Here is a 21,395-nt window from a genome sequence, read left to right as displayed (position 1 = left end):
CGGAAACGGGTGATAGAGAACCGTGGATAGAGAACTCATGTTTCGTTTCCGGTCCCTGTGTTGGACGTTGGTCGGATGCGAGAATGAGTTATCGGCCGAACCAAGGTTTATATCGCACGTTAGATTTGGTAACACCCGCCACAAGAGTATGGGGTATTCTGACCGCGATAGGTAAGCCAGCTCACAACATTCAGTGCTATCGATCGGCGAAAGAAAAACAAAAGCGTGCGCAGTTCGTTCGCGCGGACGTGCACCCAGGTGAAATGCGCGTCTGCGGAGACATGTGAGCCGAATGTTTACGTTCTTCGAGATTGCGTAACAGGACTTTTCCGTCTATCGTTTTTGACCCTTTTTCTTCGCGCTGATTGTGCGCTAACGATGTCAACAAATCGTAAACGCACGGGCTTACACTGGGAGGTTCGCACGTGTCGCCGCTCGACAGCCTCGTGTTTTTTTCCGAGGTCGTACTACACATGTTCTAGCCGTAGTGTATCCTCTCCGACCTTCAAACGACGTAATATTGGAACGTTTCTAGGAATATCGCCGCATGCGCGATTGCTCTAACTGTTAGCAAAGGTGCGAAGTCATTTCTTCCGACGCGGCATTGCAGAGTCGTTGACGTAGGAGACAGTACTCGCACGAACCAGTTCCATTAGTAATTGAGCCTTTCTCGGAATTGAGTTCTCCGCGGACGTCTGTACTTGACATGGACTCGTATGTCCGCTAATTACCTTTTTGCGTCGTCCTCGCCCCCTCCATTCATTTCCTCCTTTCTCGTTCCAGTGTATTGGGGAATTGGCGCTGATCTCGCCTTTCACGGCTTCGATCTCGGCATCTACATTTTGTGAGTTTCGGGTGACGAAACCGTCGATCGCATTACTTCTGGCATGCCGTCCGAGATGCTCTAAACCGGAGACAGCGCGTGGTTATACTGTCTGTCATTTTATTGCAGAATATCCGCCGTTCTCATCACGCTCTTAGAAACGGCCTTTGCTGTCGATCTGTTTCTCGAAGTGTGCGTAAGGTAAGGCGCGTCCCTTCGGTATCCAATTGAGACTCATTCACACATTTGTATTTGAGCGTGATCGGCTTCTTTGCCACAGCAGTGCGACCGCTTACAAAGAGAGAGCACTTTGACACGATGGCATCAACAGTCGTATATATGGTACCCGTGGAAGCATTCTTATCTGCGTGTGACTATACTGAAGGTTTTGCAGTATTTGTGAGATATATCATATCGATACATTACGAAAAATTGGTTGCTTATAACATTATCGGAATTATTTAAAGCCCATAGTGAAAGTATGAGTGCAAGAAGTTAGGAAATGTCAAGATAAGTAACACCAGTGTGTTTTATCACGCCCAAATGCTTATGTGCGAACCAGCCTTTCTGGAGCTCATGATGTGCGTTGCTAGACAACTCAAAAAGTGACAATGTCTTTCGTTTTGAAGGGAAGAGAGAGGCTGCTGTTTTCGCCTCTGGAGAGGCATTCGATGGGTCGACTTATGGCGAAAGAGCATCCTGTACACCGGCATGTCCGCCTTGTGTTTCTGGTATCCGTGCAATGTGTGGCTCGCCATCCTCGCAGGTGAGCTCGGTGCGACGCACTTGCATAGCTACTGCCGGGCTCTAATGAAACTACACCCCAATGGCGCATGTGCTCGCATGTCCTATGGAGTCGTACCATTTCCAGTTCTCTGAGGAAGGGAGCTTGCGAAATATGAGTCGAAACTAAAGCTCTTAAAAGCAGAATGAAGAGAAATATGTATGTGTATAGATGATTGCAAGCAGGGCATCTGGCCGCCGCCATGTCTCTGCTCGTGCTGGCAAGTGCGCGTGCAAGCTCATGGTGCCTCATGCACTTGCACGCATGAGGCACCATGCTTGCAATTCGCTTTTAAAATGTGCGTACCATGTGGTACAAGATCTGAAAGTGTTGAGAATAACAAAGTGACGTTGATGGGACGCGGCAAGTTGGGTCTCTCCAAAAAGCAGTCTTGGGATACAAGCTTGACCCACTTTGGTCTTTGTGCTGAGCATGTACTGGTCACATGCATGGTGCACGCTATATTCACGCTGGCTGGAGTGGCTACAACAGAGTCCCTCCTCGGGCGACGGGAGAACACGAGTTCCAGCCATTTGCTGACGCAATGTTCGGCTGCTGCAGCCAAGCGCAGCGTCATTTTTCTTGTTGTCCGTGTGGAAGTTCTCAAGTTAGTTGCATGGGAGTTCTGAAGTTAGCGGCTTGGGGCGCAGCTGTTGAATCTCCTCCCCAGTAGCTTCAAATCTTCCTGGGGCTAACAAGCTTTTCTTGGTAGCTTTCTACTTTTTTTTTTTTCCTCTTAAAATTATTTTGATTATGTTTTGTTAGTTTTGTGCAGTTGCCATAAACATGCTACTTTGTGTTCTTCAATTGTTGCTTTTTTTATTTTTCCCCCAGGTGTTATGACACTAGTATTGTGCGTTTTGTACCTCATCCTAACCTACAAGAACCACCTTGAGGTGAAAGAAGCTCTACTAGCCGACAAGGAAGCTTCATACGACAGGTAAAGTACTTCTCCAACAGTAGTGCAACAGGGTAATCTTCAGGTGGATGAAAAAAAACATCCAGGTGACAATATTTTTTAAAGCAGTGTGAAACCAAATGTTTTCGTGCTCATAGGAAGTGGATATGTTTTTGTGGGTTGTTAGGTAACATATATAAGATGTCCGAAATAACCAGGCTCAAAATAAAATGGGCCGTAAAAATCGGCGCCTGCACGTAGCAAGCTAAACTTTTCGTCAGAGGTTTTATCTTGTAAAATTACAAAGCGTAGCTTCCTTTCTTTAAAAAATAGGGCCAAAACACTGGCTAGGGTCAACGGTGGATGGCAGCGCAGATGAACAAGTCAAATGGCAGGGCGCATTTGACGCGCATATTGATAGATGGCATCAAACCCAGCGTCTGAAGGTGTAGCTGACCAGTGAAAGAAAGCAGGTGACACGCAAACAAAATCCGTCGACGCAACAAGACTGCCATCGCTCTGCAACCGCCTTTTCTTTTATTCTTTTTTTTTTTAAGTTTTGCTTTCATTGTTTGCATTTTTTCTTTTTTTACATCACAAAAAATAGTATGTTCATTTTAATAGACTACAGTCATCGCGACCAGTCTCGATAAGGAGATAGCACCATCTATCAATACGTGCACCAGTCGCGCCCCACCACTCGACGACTTTGAGTCCGCCGTCGACCCTGGCAAGTTTTTTGGCCCTATTTCTTACAGAAAGCAAGCTACGCTTCGTAATGTTACAAGATTAACTCAACCTGTGATGTACAGCTTTGACGAAAAGTTTAGATTACTACATGCAGGCGCCAATTTTTAAGGCCCATTTTAGATCGAGCCTGGTTATTTCGGACACCCTATACTACAACAGCATGTGTGAACGCAGCTGCAAATTAGGCCCAAAAAAGAAGCGCTAGACAAAATATCACCTCAAAAAGTTACACATAGTAAAACTAAAACAAGAAAATAAAAGCACCAAAGGTGAAGCTAAGTATTCAGAAAGTCTTCTTGAGAAACATGGTTTACTTGACATTTGGTCAACTTTGCTTTTTTGGGTAAGAAAGAAGAATAAGAAACATTTATGCTAATGAAGCATGAAATCTGTACAAAGTTCTGTGCAACATCACTGCTAAGATACTTGCATTACATTCTCTGTTGACTCTGCTTTTGCAAGAAATATGTGGGAAAGGGGCAGTTTTTTTTAGTTTTTTTTTTAACCTAATTTGTTTTAAGTGAAGTTTGAGCTGTCTTTATATGTGTATTTTTTTATGGCAAATTGTTTTTGAAATTTCGGATTCTTTTTTTTTTTTTTTATCCTTGTAACTATACTGGCACTGAGCTTACAGAAATATGTTGACGTACCGCTTGTCGGCACTCCAACTCCATTTAGAATCTTTTGCCTCTATAAAAGCTCCATAACTCGAGATGCCATCTGCCTCGAAGACTGAGCACTGTATATGCTAAGCACATCCAGTGCTCGGTTCATTGCTAAATTTTGTTCTTGGTAGATTCAGATTCACGGGAGAAAAGATCTGGGATGGGCAAGCGAGCTGCCCTTATCTTGGATAGTGAAGCGAGTTGTTGAGCTCTTTTTACATTTCTACAATCTCTTTTTTTCTGCTTTTGTATGCTCAAGCTGTAGTCCTTTTTACCCAGGTTTGAAGACTTTCAAGAAGAAGTCGACGTCGACGACACTCTCCCAGAACCGGACGTAGGCACGGTGGGTGACCAGGACCGCATCTTGCAAGTGTGATCACCATTTGGGTGGCAGCAGGCAGCACTAGGACAGTCGTAAACAAAATGTGCCTAAGCAAGGATGGGCCCCCCCGTCAAGACAGCATCCCACGTCCAGACATGTCGTGGCAGAGACCCGAGGAAAGCGGCTTCTCTCCTGCCGAGAGAGCAGGGACACCACACCGTCTTTTATCGCACTCAAAGAGTTTCAACTGCAGTTGTGCGTGGGCTGGAATCTCCTGTGCTCTGACCTCGCTGAGAACAGCCTCCAGCGGTATTAGCGCTGCATAAAAGCGTGCCGCTGTACTTTTGTAGAGTAGCGGTCTCTCATCTTAAGGTCGTGCAGCTGTTGCTGGCACTGTATTTAGAGCCCACGTCTCTTGCCTAGATTGTTTTTTTCGGTTGTTCCTTTGGTAGAGAATTACGAGCACTTTGGGAGTTTGCACTGCCTCTTGTGGATTTATTTCTCTTTTTTTTTTTTTAGACTGAATTTGAGGATAGTTTGCATACATGGTTCATGGTGCAGTTTGAAGTATTATAATTTTTGCAAGTAATTAACCTGCCAAGTTTTTTTTTTATTGTTGTTTACACGTTTTGTGATACAACAGTTAAGGTTATTTCTTTTTTGTTCAGTAGCCTAGCTACCCTTTATGTACTTAGATGGTTGATACAGAAATAATGAGGCTCTAAAAAAAGTTTTCAATGTTGAAGGTGAAGCGTATATATCACAAAACGTTACTGTCATGTCATTTGGATGATTCCGACCGTACGCTGTGCAGAGTATAAAATGCAGAGCTCAAAGAACGAAGCTGCGGTCTTGAAAAGTTGCATCATGTGCAACAAGTCCAAAAGAAGATATGTGTGATAGTTGTAAGTCTAGTAGTAATTTGAAGGAACCTGTCGTTCCAATTTACTGTTGCGAACAATGTAGTGATATGTGATCATTTGATAGTTAAAAAAACATTTTCTTGGACCTTCTCCATGTGAAGCAATCTTATTATCAATGTTTAGGTTGACGACAGAATACTAGACACGCAATGTGATAGCAAGAATGTAGAGCCTGGTGGCCAACCTGTTTATTTGTTGTGAATCGGGTTATTGGAGTAGAGTGTTATCTCACAAGCTGATACACTTGGGTGTGGTGGGTTATAAAGATTAGCGCCGGATGTACAGGCTGTATTCTTTTTATTTATCAAATGTTTCAAGTGATGGCCTTTTCGGTGGGTGATTTTAATGAACTGGGCTAGATCTGTGTGTGCTTTGAAGATTATAGGCTTCCCTGCAATAGGGCTTCCCTCTTCTTCGTGCATGGTGTGTAATGTTAACTGCACTAAGTCCAAAAAATTAATCTCGTATTGGGGCTGTGAGAACTGACAGTCTCGTTCATATATTTTGTAGCTTTTAGGCATCTGCATTTAACTCTCGCATACATGCTGGCGTGAAACTCCAATTTCTCATCCCATTTGGGTATTTGAAATATGGGCCTTGTAACAAGGTTTCAGCTTTTTATACAGAGCCAGTCAGTCTTTCTTTGTTGTATTCTATGGCTCTCAAGGCAGCTTTCAGGGTTTTTACAAGTGTGCTATTCTTGCTTTTTCTGCTCCCGGTGAATGAATGTGCCTTTAAGAGTGTTAAAATTGGCAGCTGTACCAAAAATATGAGTGGATTCATGTCATCAGAGCTGTTGCATATTGACACATGTTTTAGAGGGAAGAGAGTAGGTAGTGGTTTGAGCCCCTTTTGGGTTTGCACACTAGTAGACGAAATGTTCCTGACAAAGGTTATCATAGGGTCCGTCCTGATTGTACTTAGATCTGTACATAAGGTGTGTGCTACGTGTGCGGGGAAAAAAAATCTCATATATTCAAGTATATGCTATTATCTCAGTCTCTCCTTTTTCTTTTCTTGTAACTGCCTAGAAACAACTTGCTCCTCAGCTATTGCCAAGATGGTTCTCATTGTGCTAGTTCATCTTCAACATATTTCTATATGTATAACTTCATATTAGATCTGCACTAAACAGGACTTGAGACCTGTATTGATAATCTTTTTTTTATGTACAGCAAACTTTTTATGTTTGACTTATCTTCAAACTTGTGAATCTGATTGACATTCTTGGAAGCAATTCAGTTTATTGTTGCCATAGCCTTTCTGACCAAACTCCTCTATTTGTCGGATCGTCAGTTTCGGCCATTTGCCAGCTTCGGTGAAGGCCGTTGTGGCTATAAAATCTCAATAACAGTGCTAGCTAGCTTTACTTTTTGTTTAGCTTTTCCTGTCAGAAAGCATTTTTTAAAGGAAAGCATTTCTTGCTCCATAGAGTCTTTATTTTTTTATTTCAATTTTCAATGGCTTTAGGACATGAGCATGGCAGTGCAAAACAGAAAAGATGTAACTGTAAGGTCAGATTCTTGAACTGGTATGTGAGAGCGATGGAGACAAGATGACCGCAGTTACAGCGTGCATTGTTTATAATGGACGAGTGGTCCAGTCTTAAGACCACCATGGGCGAGTCAGTACCAGTACCTCCAGGATTCACGTCCGGAATAATTTCTAATGGTATTGCCGAATATGGTTCCCATTTATGGTTAGTTCCATTGCTATGAGCTGTGTAAGGAGTTCTATTAAACTCCCAGCACAGGACAGTGACACCTGTGCAGAGATGGGTGGACCACCCAATAGGCAAAATAGACAACTGTCTATACTCTGCGACAACTTTTCTTGGCAATGCAGTGGAAGGTAGAGGCCCGCATCCCCTCTCCCATTTTGAGTGTGCGCGGGCTCTCCTCCTCTCCCCGGAAATGGGGGAGGAGGAGAGCCTGCGTACACTCAAAATGGGAGAGGGGACGCGGGCCTCTACCTTTCACTGCATTGCCAAGAAAAGTTGTCGCAGAGTATAGGGCAGCAGGGAAGGGGAAAGGCACTTTGGTTCTTCCAACACCAGCTGTCATTATGTATTGTGAACACGTGCATTGGCGTAGAGATTTCGGTACCCGTTGTATCGTGCTATCCTGATGGAGCAGTCCCATCCCTCCGGCTCTCTTTATAACTACAGTTGGGGATGTCAGAAATAAATTGAGAACCAGGATTGAGTGGCACCAGGGAAACTCCCCAAGGCTGCATAATGCTAAGGCTGCCTCTGAGAATACTGGGCAGAAAAAGGCTACTACATGGCAGAAGCAAAGCGTGTTCTTGCTCGATTGTGCTCGCGTCTAAAAAAGCTTTTAATTTTTTAGAATTTCTTTTTAAAGTATATTTACAATAACTTTATTGTTCCATTACCAAGAAGCAGTGACTGCAATCTCTTGGGTGTGTTCTCAATCCGTAGCACGGCCAGTGTCCTCGGACCTCCGTTAAAGTAAAACACTCCTAGGCGGATTTGAAAATTGCATTATTTTTGGATTCACATCACACCCCAGTTGCTTAGGGAAGAAAGCTGACAAAAATAAGTTCTGTCGGGATGTTATTTGCGACCCCTGTTCACAAAACGGGGGTTGTTGTAAAGCTTAGTAAATTTTGTCGCAAAAACTTACTTGAGCTTTGTACTTCAATAGTCGTGCTCCGTCCAAGTTCCCATCTAAAGGGTGGGCGTGAATCGGGGCGAAAATTGATTCATCCTTTCCATCTGGCATGTGTTTGTTCGTTGTTGACATGCCAGACTTCCAAAACTCCTATCGAGTCCACCGTTTTGTGCTGTTACTACAATTCATTAAAGCTACTATGCAACATAGGCCACCAGCCGCATAATGTTACCACATCTGCCCGACAAGCACTTCAAATGTTTTTGTCAAAATTTAATAAGCTGTGGTCGACTACAGATAGCAGATGCAAATTGCCACTTGCCATTCTCTCTTGACTTAAGTGAAAACTCCTAGCAAAGGCCTGTGCTTTGGCAGTTTATTGCACAAGCACTCATGTCGTAGTCAAACGAGTATTCATAGTCTTTGCTCTGTTGTAAAATGGCTATTAAGTAAAATTGTGATCTAGTTTATTATGCTTAACCTTGGAGCTCTGTTTATGTGTGGGAAAACTTGCAGCTTATGTTTGTGTTCTCTTTGTGGAATTTCATAGCTTTATCCTTACTATGGTTGAAAGATTTTGGAGTAGTGCTTGGTTCAAGTAGTTATATAAATGTATGCTTTGGAAGTTATTTGTAAGCCTAGCTTTTTGGCTGTGGTGCACATAGTAGGGCGCTGCATTTTTTTATGCCACTATAATAAACACTCAGATTTCCTTAACTTTTACTCGGCAAGATGACGACCATCATCTTTCTTGTCCCGCAGTTCTGATCCGTTCTTTGTTTAGTTCTTTTTTTCCCCCCTATATTCAATCTTTTCCCTGTAAGGAGTCATTAAAGTGCCATTGACAAGGTGTTTACGCATGCCTAGATTTTCACAGAAACGCAGCCTATGAGGGCTCTACATTCGAGACAAAATATTTGGAAACTTGAAGCTAAGTATTTTTTTGCACGAAAACCGCCGATTGAGAGCCGGCCGCTCGGTGTCTTTGAGCGTGGTTATTGTATGAAGTCTTTGAAAACTGGAAAAAAATTTAAGATGAAACGCTAAGCATCTAGCGAACAAAGGTGTCGCTACATATGCTCTCCCAAAATGTGACAATGCTGTGATTATTGAAAATATAATAAATAAAGATAGGTTTGTTCTCATCTCATGAAAATCTTTGGAGACAGAACTTCGAAAGGAGCCAATGCTTCGACCGCATTGAATAAGGACTTCGGAAAACCAAATTCATGGCTAAGAATAAACTAAAAAAGTACCCTACAATTTTAGAGCGCAGCTCTTAGGCGCCCATTTCCGGCTGGAGCGGCGTCGCCGTCGCCATCAGCGTAATTGCGCGGTGCATTATGAGAAATGTCCAACAATGCAACGCGTGGGACTTGTGACGTCACGAGGGTCCCCCACGGTGCATTATGAGACATTTCTTATGATGCAATGCGCAGGGAGGAGTAGGATTAGGAAGAGGGGAAGGGGAGGAAGAGGAAGGACAGGTATACCCTACTCTCAGTACCCTTCCCTCCTCCTCAAGAGCTGCGTTCTTAATTCGGCATTACAGGGGGTTGGAAACATCTTTTTTCTTTCCTTTTTAATGAATTTTGAAAGTGCAGTATGTTGGCTGTAGATTTAGTCACTATACTCATACCTGTGTTGTATAACTAAAAGTAAAATCAATGTCTAAGAGCTTGAGCCGAGCACAGCTTTGTTCTAGGATGCACTGCAGCAAAATTGAGAAACCTGAACTCATAACTTTACGAGTTGCTCCTACTGCGCAAGAGTTTCTGCAACCAAAGTGTGCCCTTGAGCAAGGTGTTTGCGCTCGTAACCTTAGCTGCAGTGCACCTTGAAGTGCAGCTGAGTATAGCAAAGACCAAAGGAGGCATGTGGGCTGTAGTTTAGCGTTCCAATGACCCCGAACTAGCTGTTGCTGCTCTTACGTTGCCTCACCTATAGTAGTTGCCCGTAGAGTGCAAAAAAACTAGCAAGCACATGTGGTTTTTGTTTTTTGGTCATTGAATGTGTTTATACGAATCTGATTGTCGTGCATTGAGTCAAGATTTGACAAGAATGATTGGGTAAAAGGAGAGGATTGGGTGCATGGGATTGGCCCTCTCTCGGTTCAATGCGCTTCGGTCACATTCATGTAAATGTAGCCATAGTTCTGAATGTGGAGTGCAATGTTTATGAACATATAATCTAGTTAAACAGTTGCTGGATTGCTTCAAAGCATGTACTGCACTCTTTTACGCTTGCTGCTTGCATCAGTTTCTCATGCTGCAGATGCGTGGCATTGGGCAGTTGCCACTAATTTAAGTTTAAGACTGCAGCATTATGCAGGTTTGGGGTTTTCTATTGGAGAGCACTAAATGCTCCAAGGCACCATCTCGTGTTTTGCCTGGACCTGAGGTGCAATGAGCTGCTGTGACTACTCGTGTGTATGTGCTTCCTTCCTCACTTGCTCGGCTTCAATTGTACATCGGGCATTCGTGTTCGAGTGCCAAATTTAGTTTCCCTTGTTTGCAACTTGAAAACTAGAGGCACGTGGAGATGCCACCGTCTAGATGTCATTTCTTCCCAGGGAAAGCTTCTATCGATGTGCATAGGTAACAAATGAAAAGTGTCGGTTGTTTCTAGGCAGCTAGCATTGGCAGTGCAACACTGCACAGTCCGCCATGTGTTCCACCACAAGATGTCAAAGGTGGGAGGAAAACGGAAAGAATTGTTCTAACTCAAAGGAAAACCATGCATTGTCATAACTCAAGTGCAATGTTGTGGAAGATGCTGGCACGCATTGCTCTACCCGTTTCATTTGCACAAGCACTTGTTCTAATGAAGTCCTAGATGATGTTATGCACTCGTGCCTGCAGCTTTTACGACCATAGTGATTGATCTTGGTAGAACCCTCGAGGCATTCCGGTTGCTATTGGTGTATTGTGATGGAGAGCGACTCATAACGTAAAGCGTTGTCTTGTACTTGTGTGCAGAATTCGTCTTTGGTTTTGTTGCACATATCAGATGACGAGGAGTGGGACTGAGAGACGCAAGACCGCAGATTTCCTTCTCACGGGTCTTTTCATCTACCGTAGGCCTTACATACTGTTTTATAAATTAAAATAAATGGTGCAGTACTTTGGATTGTTGTTGCTAGCAGCACAATACAGAAGAGCATTCTTTCACTTGTTTTAACGTAAATGCAAGCAAAGCAAGCGATACGTGTGCAAACGTCACGTTTTCTGGCATGTCCTCCATGCGCACGTGCTTGGGCAGAAAGAATGTCACTCAAGCCAACATGCTCACATCTGTGCAGCTTCGCTCGCACATCGTATTTTCTGGTCTACGAGTTGCTAAGTCACACCCCACTATGAACGAGTGTTCAGAAAAATTTTGGTGTACAAGCCGCACTTATATATTAGTACGGTTGATGCGGTGAAACTGCATTGAAAAGCCCGCCTATGTCTATGATGATCACAACATAGCAAGCTAGAGCAAGTTTCAATATTGTCATCAATAAATCTAATGATAAAAATATAGCTCCCGCGAAAAATTTCTGCAATTAATGTCCATACTTGTAAAAAAAAATGCATGCAAGTTGCACCGTTGTACAAGACGCAACGACAAAAATTTGGGAAAACTGCGACTTATACACCAGAAAATACGGTATGAATGGCTCTACTTGTTTCATTCAATTTTATTGATGTACATGACAGTATCTTGAGCTAGTCCTTTTGTGTACTTCAGTTTGCTACAATAGCGTGGGTTGTATAAAGTACTTTTTGGCTTCTCTTTGTAGGTGCAACACTGTGACTATATCTTACAATACATTTAAATGATCGCACTTAACGTGAAGGTAATCTAAGCTGGCAGGAAGACCTTGAAATGGAACTTTCTGGGAGTTTCAGAATGGCAGCTCCCAGGAAGTACCACCCCCTTAGTGAAACGTCTGCTGCCATTCTGAGGCTGCCAAGATGTTCCTTTTCAAGAAAAAAAAAGATTAGTGTGATTTCATTCTAGTTGCTAATTTTGCTGGTGCTTTTGTTGTACAATAAAAGTATAAATGGAAAATATTTTTTTGTCAAGGCCTGTTTATGCTGTATGCTTACTTTAAATCTGTGCAAAAAGACAACAGACAAAAAACAGGAACTGACAGGACCAATCGCTGGCTATCAACTGAATGTTTATTAGAAAAACACAAAGCGCATCATTTCTGCTCCGATATAATCAACACTTCCAATCTTCTACGAGAAAACAAACACACTCAACCTCAATAGTGAGGCAGCCTTTTTGGATCCTAGATCCAAAAAGGTTGCCTCACTGTTTAGCAGGGTTCAGCATGATTGAAACATGATAGTCTTTTTTTCTATGTTATATGCCTCACCTATCCCTCTTGATTGTTGACCTTTATGCTTTTAGCAAAATAACAGTGTCACCAAACTTGGGTTCATACAAACAGACCCTACAGTGCAATGTCTGGTATGAGTATGCACATTCTTTTAACAAATTTTTCTGTTCTCGTAATCGAGTGTTAAGGCATCGCCCGGTCTGTACAATGTAAACATGACCACTAGTGAAGGGAACCTCGTACACTACGCCAATGGCACACGGCGCATACTTTTTCCACGTTTTATGGTGCATTCTTTTTCCCCTGGATTTTTTCTTGCCTTCCCACCTTTCAACTTGGAAAAAGTGTGCCGAGTGCCACTGACATAGTTGTAGTGTATGAGGTCCCCTTCAAGTGCGGTTGCGTTTACATCGAACAGACCAGGCGATGCGAGAACACCAAAATTCGCTAAAAGGAAGTGTATGCTCACACCTCGCATTGCACTGCAGGGGCTGCACGTGTGAACCCTTATCTGGTGATATTACCATTTTGTTTAAACATAATGGCCAACTAACAAGAGAGAGTTGAGGCGTATAAAATATGAAAGAAAGGAGTATCATGTGTCAGCTAACCGTCTATGACCTTGCCGGACAGTGAGGCAGCTTTTTAAATCTAGGACCGGGACGTTTGGGGTCGAGAATGTTTTTGTATTCTCGTGGAGGATGGGAGGTGTCGATCACATCGAAGAAGAAGCTATGCGTTTTTCTAATAAACATCCAGTTGCTAGTTGGCGTTTGGTCCTGTCAGTTCCTGCGCTTCGTCCGTTCTCTTGCCGCACCGTTTTACGGTATGCAGCCCCGAAACACTTCCCGTCCGGGTATAACTAGGCTCAAGGTTTTTGCTGCACTTGCGAGATAAAATCTATGCACCGTCTACAAGAAACGGTTGCTCGTAACATTACCAGAATTATTTCTAGCACACGGTGAAAGAATGAAGCATAAAATATATATGCACATCGGAAATGTTCCAGAACTACCTGAGGGATGGCGCCAGTGCTTACTCGTCTTAAGCCGTGCAGTGCACTTTTTATTTTTACTGTCAGATTTTGATCCAGTTTTACTGTGAGCACAATTTCAGGAGCAAATTTAAGACCTATAAGTAGTTTTTCACTCAGTTTCATTGTAACTCCAAGCAAGGCTAAAACCACAAGCGCAAGCATGCCACCTCGGACAACTTGTGCGGCACAAGTGTCTGTGTGTATGGGAGGGGTGTTCGAAGAATCGAGCTCCCTTGTGGCTTCTGCATCGATCACACTTTTGGTGGAACAAAGTATAGGCAGCTGTACCAAGTCAAGAGCTACTAAAAACAAATATATATGGAGCATTTCCTGTGAAACAAGAGCATTTTTCCTTTAGCAACAACAAAACACTTGGCCGCCATGCTAGACTCTTTAGCTGGCAATGTTCATTTTATTCTAAAGGAACTGAAGTATGGAACTGCACAACATTATGTAGACCTCCAAATTTCTTTGAACGTGTGAACTACACTCCAGTAAAAAGATACAGCTTTACTGTATATATTCTGTCCAATACTAATCCAACAAAACCAAGTTTATGGCTGTCAAAAAAAATGAGACGTTTACAATTCCCTGTAATGCCGAATTAGAGCGCACCCCTTGAGGAGGAGAGTGCACGGAGAGGAGGGTATGCCTCTCCTCCTCCCTTGTGACGTCACTCGTGAAAATCGTGATGTCATTATGGGAAACATCCCGTAATGCAACGCACAGTTACGACGACAGCGACGCCGCTCAAGCCGGAAAAAAGCGCCCTAGAGCTGCCCTTTAAAAACAAAAAAAAAAGCACTTCAAAACCTTCAAAGTGACCTGATCTGAGAACATCATGTTGAGAAAAATGCATCAGTTTTAGTGTGTCACACTTTCACTTGAATAGAGCTTCCTTAAGAAAATCTGTTTTCTAATGGAATGTTACATTACACTTTATAAAGTTGCTTAATAAACTAAGCATGCAAAAAATTTTTTTTCTTCCTAAATCTACGTTTTTGTTTTTTTTTAACATTAAAGTTTATAGTGCAAGCTCATTTTTGCATTGCATTAAAATGTAATTACTGAAGAGTAGACTTGAACTGTGAACCCCAAATTTCATGGAAAATGAAAAAACTAATATCAGAAAAATAAAAAAGTGAGCAAGGTTACACGAGAACAACCGTTTTTTACAAATCCACTTCAGCAGCCAACATGAGTGTTCTCAGAGAATTATCCGTTAACCTTTCACTGCTATAAATTAGGCAAGAGCTTTTATTCACGGAAACCAATATGTCAGAGAAACACAGTTAAGTTCGAAGTAAATCTGCATTTCCATTAAGCACGGGCAAGTTCGAAGTAAATCTGCATTTCCATTAAACACGGGTAAATTCGAAGTACATCTGCATTTCCATTAAACTTAACTAACTTTTCTTACAAACAGCTGAAAGTTTACACTGACAAATTTAAACTTTGTCTACGTCCTATTTTAAAAAATTGGAACACTTACTAAGACTGTGGACTATGCATTGCTGGAGTGCAGCGCTTTGGTCATGCGAGGGCTTGCTCGCAAACTGAATTTCTTGCACCTCACAGTCTCAAAATCCTATAATCTTTCATTGACCCGATCAAAAGCAAACAAGTAACTTGTATTTGTTCTTTGCATCTGAAAGGATATGATTAGAGGCACAACCCTTCCATCTCTTTATCAATAGTAAAATTATATTACAAAAAAAACTTCATTAGACTAGACCACAAGCAAAATGCCTTTCCTGTTTAACGTTAACTACGTCCAAGTACGCCGAACAACTTAGCTTGTGCAACATCATTTGCCGTCTTACAATACGTAGGAAATGCAATGTACATTGTCGCGTAGCACGCTTGACTCGACATTTGGTGCGGCTGATCATCAAATCCCCAACCCCTCTAGGACTTCTTCCCACACAGTAAAAAAAAGTTACCTTAAAAAAAAAAAAAGAAAAGAGTCTAAAAAATCTTTTTAAGAAAGAACGATGGAGCATTCCCAGAACAGGAGCGAAGCTAGGGCACATTCTCGGGAACCCTTTCCACGAAGGAATGCAGCAGCTGATTGACAATTTCTCTATCTACATTGCAGCTGGAGAGGCTACAATCTTCCACAACACCCTCGCAGAGGTTGTCCGTTGCCTCGATGATGGCAATGAGCTCACTCACGGTTCCCTCGACACTCCTGTCCACCGGATGCCTCGGAGCCCAGACAGACGCTTGCTTCCTCGGCCCTCTTCTTGCAGACAGACGCATTCTACTCTGTGCCCTCCTCGGTTCCGCCGTTGGCCGCACCTCGAGTAATCCGTCCGGGCTCGCGCCCCCAGCGTTGCCGTTACACGACCTGGAGTGTTTTACGTCGCCTGCACGCACACTCTGGTAATCTAGAGAACAACCGTGGCTGGAGACGACGACAGCCGTAAGCAGGTCCTCGATGCTAGACCTGACTTCCACGTCGATGCTGGCACCATTGTTGCTTGCACATCCGAGGGGCAACTCCACCGTCGCTGCTTCTTCAACAAAGAGGTCTCCGCTCGAAACGATCAGCGTATCCGGCAAGCCAGAGCTCGAGTTCGGTTCAAAAGAGCCGTTGTTGCATCCTGCCTGCGAGCATAACTCACTTTGGCTCAAAGAATGCACGGAGTCAACGGCTGCGCAGGCACCACCGCCCATGTTGTTGTAGCAGGCTGGCCTTTTGTCAATGGCGATTAAAGCATGGTCGGTCCCATTTTGGTACACAGATGCAGGACCTCTCACGCGCGTTTTCCGTTGCGTCAGTCTCGTAAAAGCATCTTGAGGACACTCAAACACTTCTGGGTGGCCTTGATGCTGGAAAAGCGACTGTCGGCAAACTGCCAGCTTGCGCGCTTTCTGGCTTCGCTTCCACTTCTTTGATGCAGTTGGACCGACGGTGAAATCAATGAAGCGCTTGTACTTTCTTACCGATGTGAGGCGTTCTCTTCCATCGGCCCCGTGTTTTGGATCTTCGAAGATTGTCTCCAGGAGCTTGCACTGTGTGGATGCTTTGCCAAAACCGGCCGGTGTAGAGGCCATTGTTGGATCCTCTTCGGCGTCCATAGCGGGCACTGTCTTTAAACAAAAACAACAGAAAAGCGGTTAGAGTTCTGTCGATAGTATGATAAACGAAGAGAGCGAGACATGGGAACAGCCGACGTTCCACCTTTTAATGCATGTGTTCTTTCTTTTACTTTTCCTTCATCTCCCACTAATTTGAAAGTTTTAAGTGTGAAATGACAACCTTTCTGGAAAGACTCGCAGCTTGGAGACGACCCCACAGCGCATACGAGTGATCGTGAAGCGAACCAGCGCTTCTCTGCGGACAGCACCTGCGCTTGGCGCTGGCTTTCAGCAAAAAAACGATGCCTGTCGTTCAGACCTTTTCTGAAGATTTCCCTAAAAGCACGCGGTAGCATATGGTCGAGCGAATATGTGCAACGACTGATTGACACCAGTTTTTACGGTGACGAGAATATTTGCTTAAATTCTATCCCAGAACAATTTCGCGGCTGTGGAACCACAGACATGCCGCTGCTAACAGCAACAATAAAAGCTCCTCAGTTGCTCGGCGCGCATCCTATTGTACAAGTTTCAGAGTCCAAACGTTCCTCGGCTTCGTATGAACGTGCAAGCCAAACAGTGCTAAAATAAAAAAAAGTAAAATTTAAATTCAACGAGAATAAGAAAGGAAGAAATCCGATTGAAGATTTGACAGCTCCCCCGAGACATTTGTTTTGCGGCGACTTTCTCACCTCATCTGACGTAGACTTCGGGTAGAGGTGGACCTCGCGCTGCTCTAGAAATAGAGCTGTTACTTGCCACAATCAAGTTCTTATTTCGGTGCGTTAAATAACAACTCTTGGCGGAAATGTTTAGGTGAATAACGCGCCCAAACACGGACGTCAGAGTAAACAAAAACAGCCCTACCTTTCCGCGCCATTATGACGTAACGCGCACACAGCGTTGCCGGTTCTAGCATGGCGCATAAGCAGAAATGGCCGAAACTAACGAAACTAGGGGTTTTCAACAATTTTCAACTGCGTGAGGGTTACCTGTGACGTATTTATCTTGCACGACTGTTTTTATAAGCCTATTAATCCAAAGTTATCTTAAACCAATACTTCTGACATATGCCCTTTTTTTTTTTTTTTAGCCACGATGAACGATGAAAAACTCTAAAATTAGTTTCGATTTTCGCAAAAAAACTTGCAGACGATTGCAACAAGTGTTTATTGAGACAAGAGATCCAGAGTTATTGCCAGATAACACCATGCTTATTGCACATGACATGATGCCAATGTTAGGTAAAGATACAACCGAAGATATACAGCATTGAGACGGATGCAACTTGCTGGTTGCAACTTCCACCATTCAGAAATAAGAGTGCGGAAGCAGAAACAGAACGCGGCAAAAGTTCCAGTGAAACTTTGTTCTACGCAATATCATAAAAGAATGTTGAACTGTGAGACCATTTATGTTGAACATAGCAATGAAAAGTTGGTTCACAAAAATAATTCATTGCATTCGCACTAATTAAATAATGTGCGCCATAATGTATTTTTCACAAGTTAAAAAAAAAATTAGTAAATTCTTTTATTTTATAAACGAAAAATGTAAAGCCAAAAAACTAAATGCATAAAAAAAATCAATTTGATGCATATATGTCATGCAATAAGACACAAGCACATAAAAGAGAAGGCCATTCATATGAAATGCAGCAGGCACAAATTCTCAAAGCAGCATTTCTTTCTGCTGTGAAATATGAATGAAGCATAAGCACTAGCATAATAACAAATAAAGGATGTACATTACTGTGAATTGCTCACTGCACCTTAACCTAGCAGAGAAAACATGCACACAACAATGTTAGTCTTTCTTAATTAACCGCTTCATAAAATATCACTCTAAATGCAACACTCTATAAATATTAGATCACAGTAAAAACGCACCCCATCCACCACTGTTTTATATCCAAAGCTGTCATACTAAAATATGCTTTTATATACAGACTATTAGGACAGATAAATCAACACGTTTTGGGGGACATCTCACAACCAGTTGGTATACAAAGGTACTAGCAAAATAAAAAAAAATGTAATGCTATAACAGAAACATTACAACCTTAGCTATCAAATAAGACTTGTCTTATTGTCTACGCAAAGGGGAAGCTCTATTGAGTTTGCTCTAGAAACCACCCAGTGAAGCTATTGTAAATTGCAAAGTTTCCTACATTCAAGAGCACATAGACAACTGCCACGAGCGAGGACCATAAACTTAGTACATGAAAATCGCGAAATTGAACAACCACAATTATGTATACTGTGCTGTGCACAATTCACAAAGAAAAAAAAATGTGATAAAAAAGTAAAGGGTTTTCCAGTATGCTGGTAGAATCTTGATATCTTACTGGGGATTCAATGCCCATTGCATATCTTCCTAAAGTCATCTGTTTCAAAACTTGTACAGTGTAAAACTCACTCTGCATCAAACAGTACTGTAGCACAAAACATTTGCATCCATGTTAACACTGGCTTGCATTGTGGTTGAAATAACATGTACATAAAGAACTGCAGAAGCCTTTGAACAAAGGGATTGCAAACAAGAACTAGCGTGCTCATAGGGCATCTGAAAGAAAGAAGTGCTATTGTGACTGCAATCAAAATGTAAAACCATAAAAGCAAAATTATACTTGGCAAGTGATAAAGACTGGGCAAAAGTTCATTCTATAGGTCTTTCACGGAACTTTTCCATACATCAGTCTCTTGCAAAGAAAATTATGCCTTTTCAGTTAATGGTGATAAAACAAAGAAAAACACCAGGGTAAAAAAAGCATGACATGAGGATGCACAACCAAAAGTCAGCTGCACAGAATAAAAATTCAATTTGCAGAACACTCCAAAAACAGACAAATCATAAATGAGATAGAGCATGTGCTTGCAAAAGGACAATATCATTCCAATCAGATTAATTTCATATGCGTACCCATTTGGCAATGTCCTGTCCAACAAAAAATGGCAAACTTGGCAGTCCAGCTAGCCACAATGCAAGCCCAACAGTGCAGTACACAAACTAGCCTATTTGTGAACACCTGTGAATGTATCTTTATCCCCAGAAAAAGAAAAAAAAAAAAAAAACACCCATAACGCATTTCTATGTTTGACAACACCATAAGAGTAAAATTAGTTTTCCTTGCTTCCTTTCGAAGTCTCTGTTAATACTTTTGTTTGTTCGGTCATGGAAGCCCCTTAGCTGGAACAGATCATATAGTGTGTAAGATTCCGGTTGCTGATAACTTTCCACTGACTATCTAAAGGCTGAGATTACTACAGGTGTATTGCTCGGTGTTTGCATCGCATCCACTCAGTTAAATGCTGCTTGCTCGCTTGGGGAAAACGGGAGCTGGAACAGCTCCCCTGTCAGCTGCTCCACAGAACTCCATCACTTCCAAGAACAAAAATCACTCTTCTTTTCCAAATCCTCCACATATTACTAAACGCTGCCATGCACTTTACTTCAGCTAGTGTACCCGAAAATCGAATTGCTCGTTAGTTTCCATGCCGAGCGGCACCTCTAGGGAATGAAGGCGGCTGATTGTATTGGCATGATCAACAATAACGCCCCTTAGCTTTAGTTGCAATTGTCTAAAGACACGCTCGAGTCAAGAGCCTGAAGGAAACTGACGCAAAGCTTAAAAACAAGCCAGCAAGTCAAGCTGCAGTCTATCGTACTCCCTCTAAAAAAGTTAGATCCTCCCCAGGCCAACTTTAAGAGGAGCTCAGACGTTACCTTCGATCCGACAAGGTACAGGCGTATGCCGATGCTCATATGAACAAAGGACACGCCTTGACAATGAAGATGAAACTCGCCACAAAAACCAGAGATACAAAGTCGAGCTTTCCGCAAACACCTGGGCGGAGAGCGTAAGCCGTCACCCGTCGCAGTTCTTCAACGACCCGACAAGATGAGACATGGCGGGGAGGGTCAAAAGCAGAGTTCCGAGAGGCTGCACTTTGTGAGGGGCTTAAAGCGTAGGTGTTCCTCGATGAATTGGCACGGACAGCGCGCCATGGCGCAGTGACGCGGAGGCGCCGGGGGGCAGGGCCCGTCCTCGAATCCGTCGGGGTGCACGGGCATGTTCAGGTCTAGCCGCTTGCGCACAAACTCCTTCACCCAGCGCTGGCTGTAGCGTAGCAGGAGCTTCTCCGCATACTTCTGCAGGGGAGGAACAGAGAACAGAAGGCACCAGAAGTCTGATTCAGTCCAGAACGTTCCTTCTGCACCTGGAGCTAACTACTAAATATCGGACGACCACGAAGCTGTGAATCATCTGGACAAAGACCTCAAATAAGCATTACGCATTATTCCAGAGTATGTCTCCTATGCAACCGAGTCAGACTAGTGTCTAAAAAGAAAGGAAAGCAAGGGACATTGCAATCCTCATTACAAGGCTTCTTTGAGGTCCATACTTTCTTATAATCGCAAACTAAAAAGAAAAGAAAGAATGACAGTCAAGATCTTGGCAAACAAGGGCTCTAAAGGCCAGTGCGCAGATTTCACACTTTAGCTCATCACATTGCATAATTCTGAAACCATCTCAACAAAATGACCAACATTTCACTAGGACTCAGCTTTCTTGTTTTGAAAAGGTCCTGTTAGTCAGTTGACAAAGTGGTTGCTAGATAAAACCTATCTGTACTGTCCTGCGCCCGATTAATTATGAAGCCTCAAGTAAGCGAACTTTCACATTAACGTTTCACCTCGCTTGAACTTTCTAAAGTTATTTCTGATGTATAGGCTGGCCACAATAGGTATTTCCTATGCTGTCAAATGAACCGGAAAAATCAGCGTCTGCCCACAGAAAGCTCGAACTTTCACCGAGTATGTGTTTAGGTGGTAGATTTTTCCATGTAAAATATCAAGGCAATGTTCTCTCCCTGTGAAAAAAATGAGACCAACAAACTTGCCAAAGTCAAAGGCAGAGGTGTTAAAAAATTACCGAGTTAGCGATTAATGTAACTTGTGGCGCCATCTCCCAATAGGCGCAGCTAGTAGGCAACAGAGTGCGCCGTCTGTCGTAGTACCTATCATAAGATGGGGCCACAAGTAAAATTCATTGCCAAAGGCCCAAACACATCAGCGAAGAAACTGACGATGTGCGGCGGTTACCATAGCAGCTGCCACGGACGCTGTAACGTGAACCTGTC

General features: G+C 42.9%; 3 protein-coding genes across 4 annotated transcripts in view; 1 reads left to right on the top strand and 2 right to left on the bottom strand.

Moving 5' to 3' along the window:
- The first annotated feature begins 35 nt into the window (after window positions 1–35).
- Window positions 36–11,856, top strand: LOC115325481. The gene is made up of 6 exons (XM_029986213.3): window positions 36–171; window positions 784–844; window positions 953–1,024; window positions 1,453–1,589; window positions 2,442–2,547; window positions 4,200–11,856. The coding sequence occupies exons 1-6, from the start codon at window positions 84–86 to the stop codon at window positions 4,294–4,296; spliced, it is 561 nt and encodes a 186-aa protein (XP_029842073.1). The 5' UTR covers window positions 36–83; the 3' UTR covers window positions 4,297–11,856.
- A 2,550-nt stretch (window positions 11,857–14,406) lies between these two features.
- On the bottom strand, window positions 14,407–17,170 carry LOC8051681. The gene is made up of 3 exons (XM_042292785.1): window positions 17,119–17,170; window positions 16,944–16,987; window positions 14,407–16,263 (listed from the first exon to the last, which is right to left on the bottom strand). Exons 1-3 carry the CDS (start codon window positions 17,168–17,170, stop codon window positions 15,190–15,192), a joined length of 1,170 nt encoding a protein of 389 aa, XP_042148719.1. The 3' UTR covers window positions 14,407–15,189.
- A 232-nt stretch (window positions 17,171–17,402) lies between these two features.
- Window positions 17,403–21,395, bottom strand: part of LOC8051682 (transmembrane protein 268) — a 33,675-nt gene continuing 29,682 nt past the window's right edge. For both annotated transcript variants that reach the window (XM_029986206.4, XM_029986207.4), the window contains exon 10: window positions 17,403–20,403. In XM_029986206.4, coding sequence (XP_029842066.1) covers window positions 20,173–20,403 — 231 coding nt within the window. In that variant the 3' untranslated portion in view covers window positions 17,403–20,172. The remainder of the gene's footprint in view (window positions 20,404–21,395) is intronic.

Source organism: Ixodes scapularis, unplaced genomic scaffold (genome assembly GCF_016920785.2).
Source record: "Ixodes scapularis isolate PalLabHiFi unplaced genomic scaffold, ASM1692078v2 PGA_scaffold3__209_contigs__length_174095766, whole genome shotgun sequence".
NCBI lineage: Eukaryota > Metazoa > Arthropoda > Arachnida > Ixodida > Ixodidae > Ixodes > Ixodes scapularis.
Note: the sequence above shows the minus strand (reverse complement) of the source record. Positions and strands in the feature narration are given on the sequence as shown.

Coding starts and splice junctions, on each gene's coding strand:
- LOC8051681 (XM_042292785.1), bottom strand. CDS start 17,170: ATGCTAGAACCGGCAACGCTGTGTGCGCGTTACGTCATAATGGCGCGG. Junction 16,988..17,118: donor CGTCATAATGGCGCGGAAAG/GTAGGGCTGTTT, acceptor CTCTATTTCTAG/AGCAGCGCGAGGTCCACCTC. Junction 16,264..16,943: donor CGAAGTCTACGTCAGATGAG/GTGAGAAAGTCG, acceptor TTTTGTTTAAAG/ACAGTGCCCGCTATGGACGC.
- LOC115325481 (XM_029986213.3), top strand. CDS start 84: ATGAGTTATCGGCCGAACCAAGGTTTATATCGCACGTTAGATTTGGTA. Junction 172..783: donor GGGTATTCTGACCGCGATAG/GTAAGCCAGCTC, acceptor TTCTCGTTCCAG/TGTATTGGGGAATTGGCGCT. Junction 845..952: donor GATCTCGGCATCTACATTTT/GTGAGTTTCGGG, acceptor ATTTTATTGCAG/AATATCCGCCGTTCTCATCA.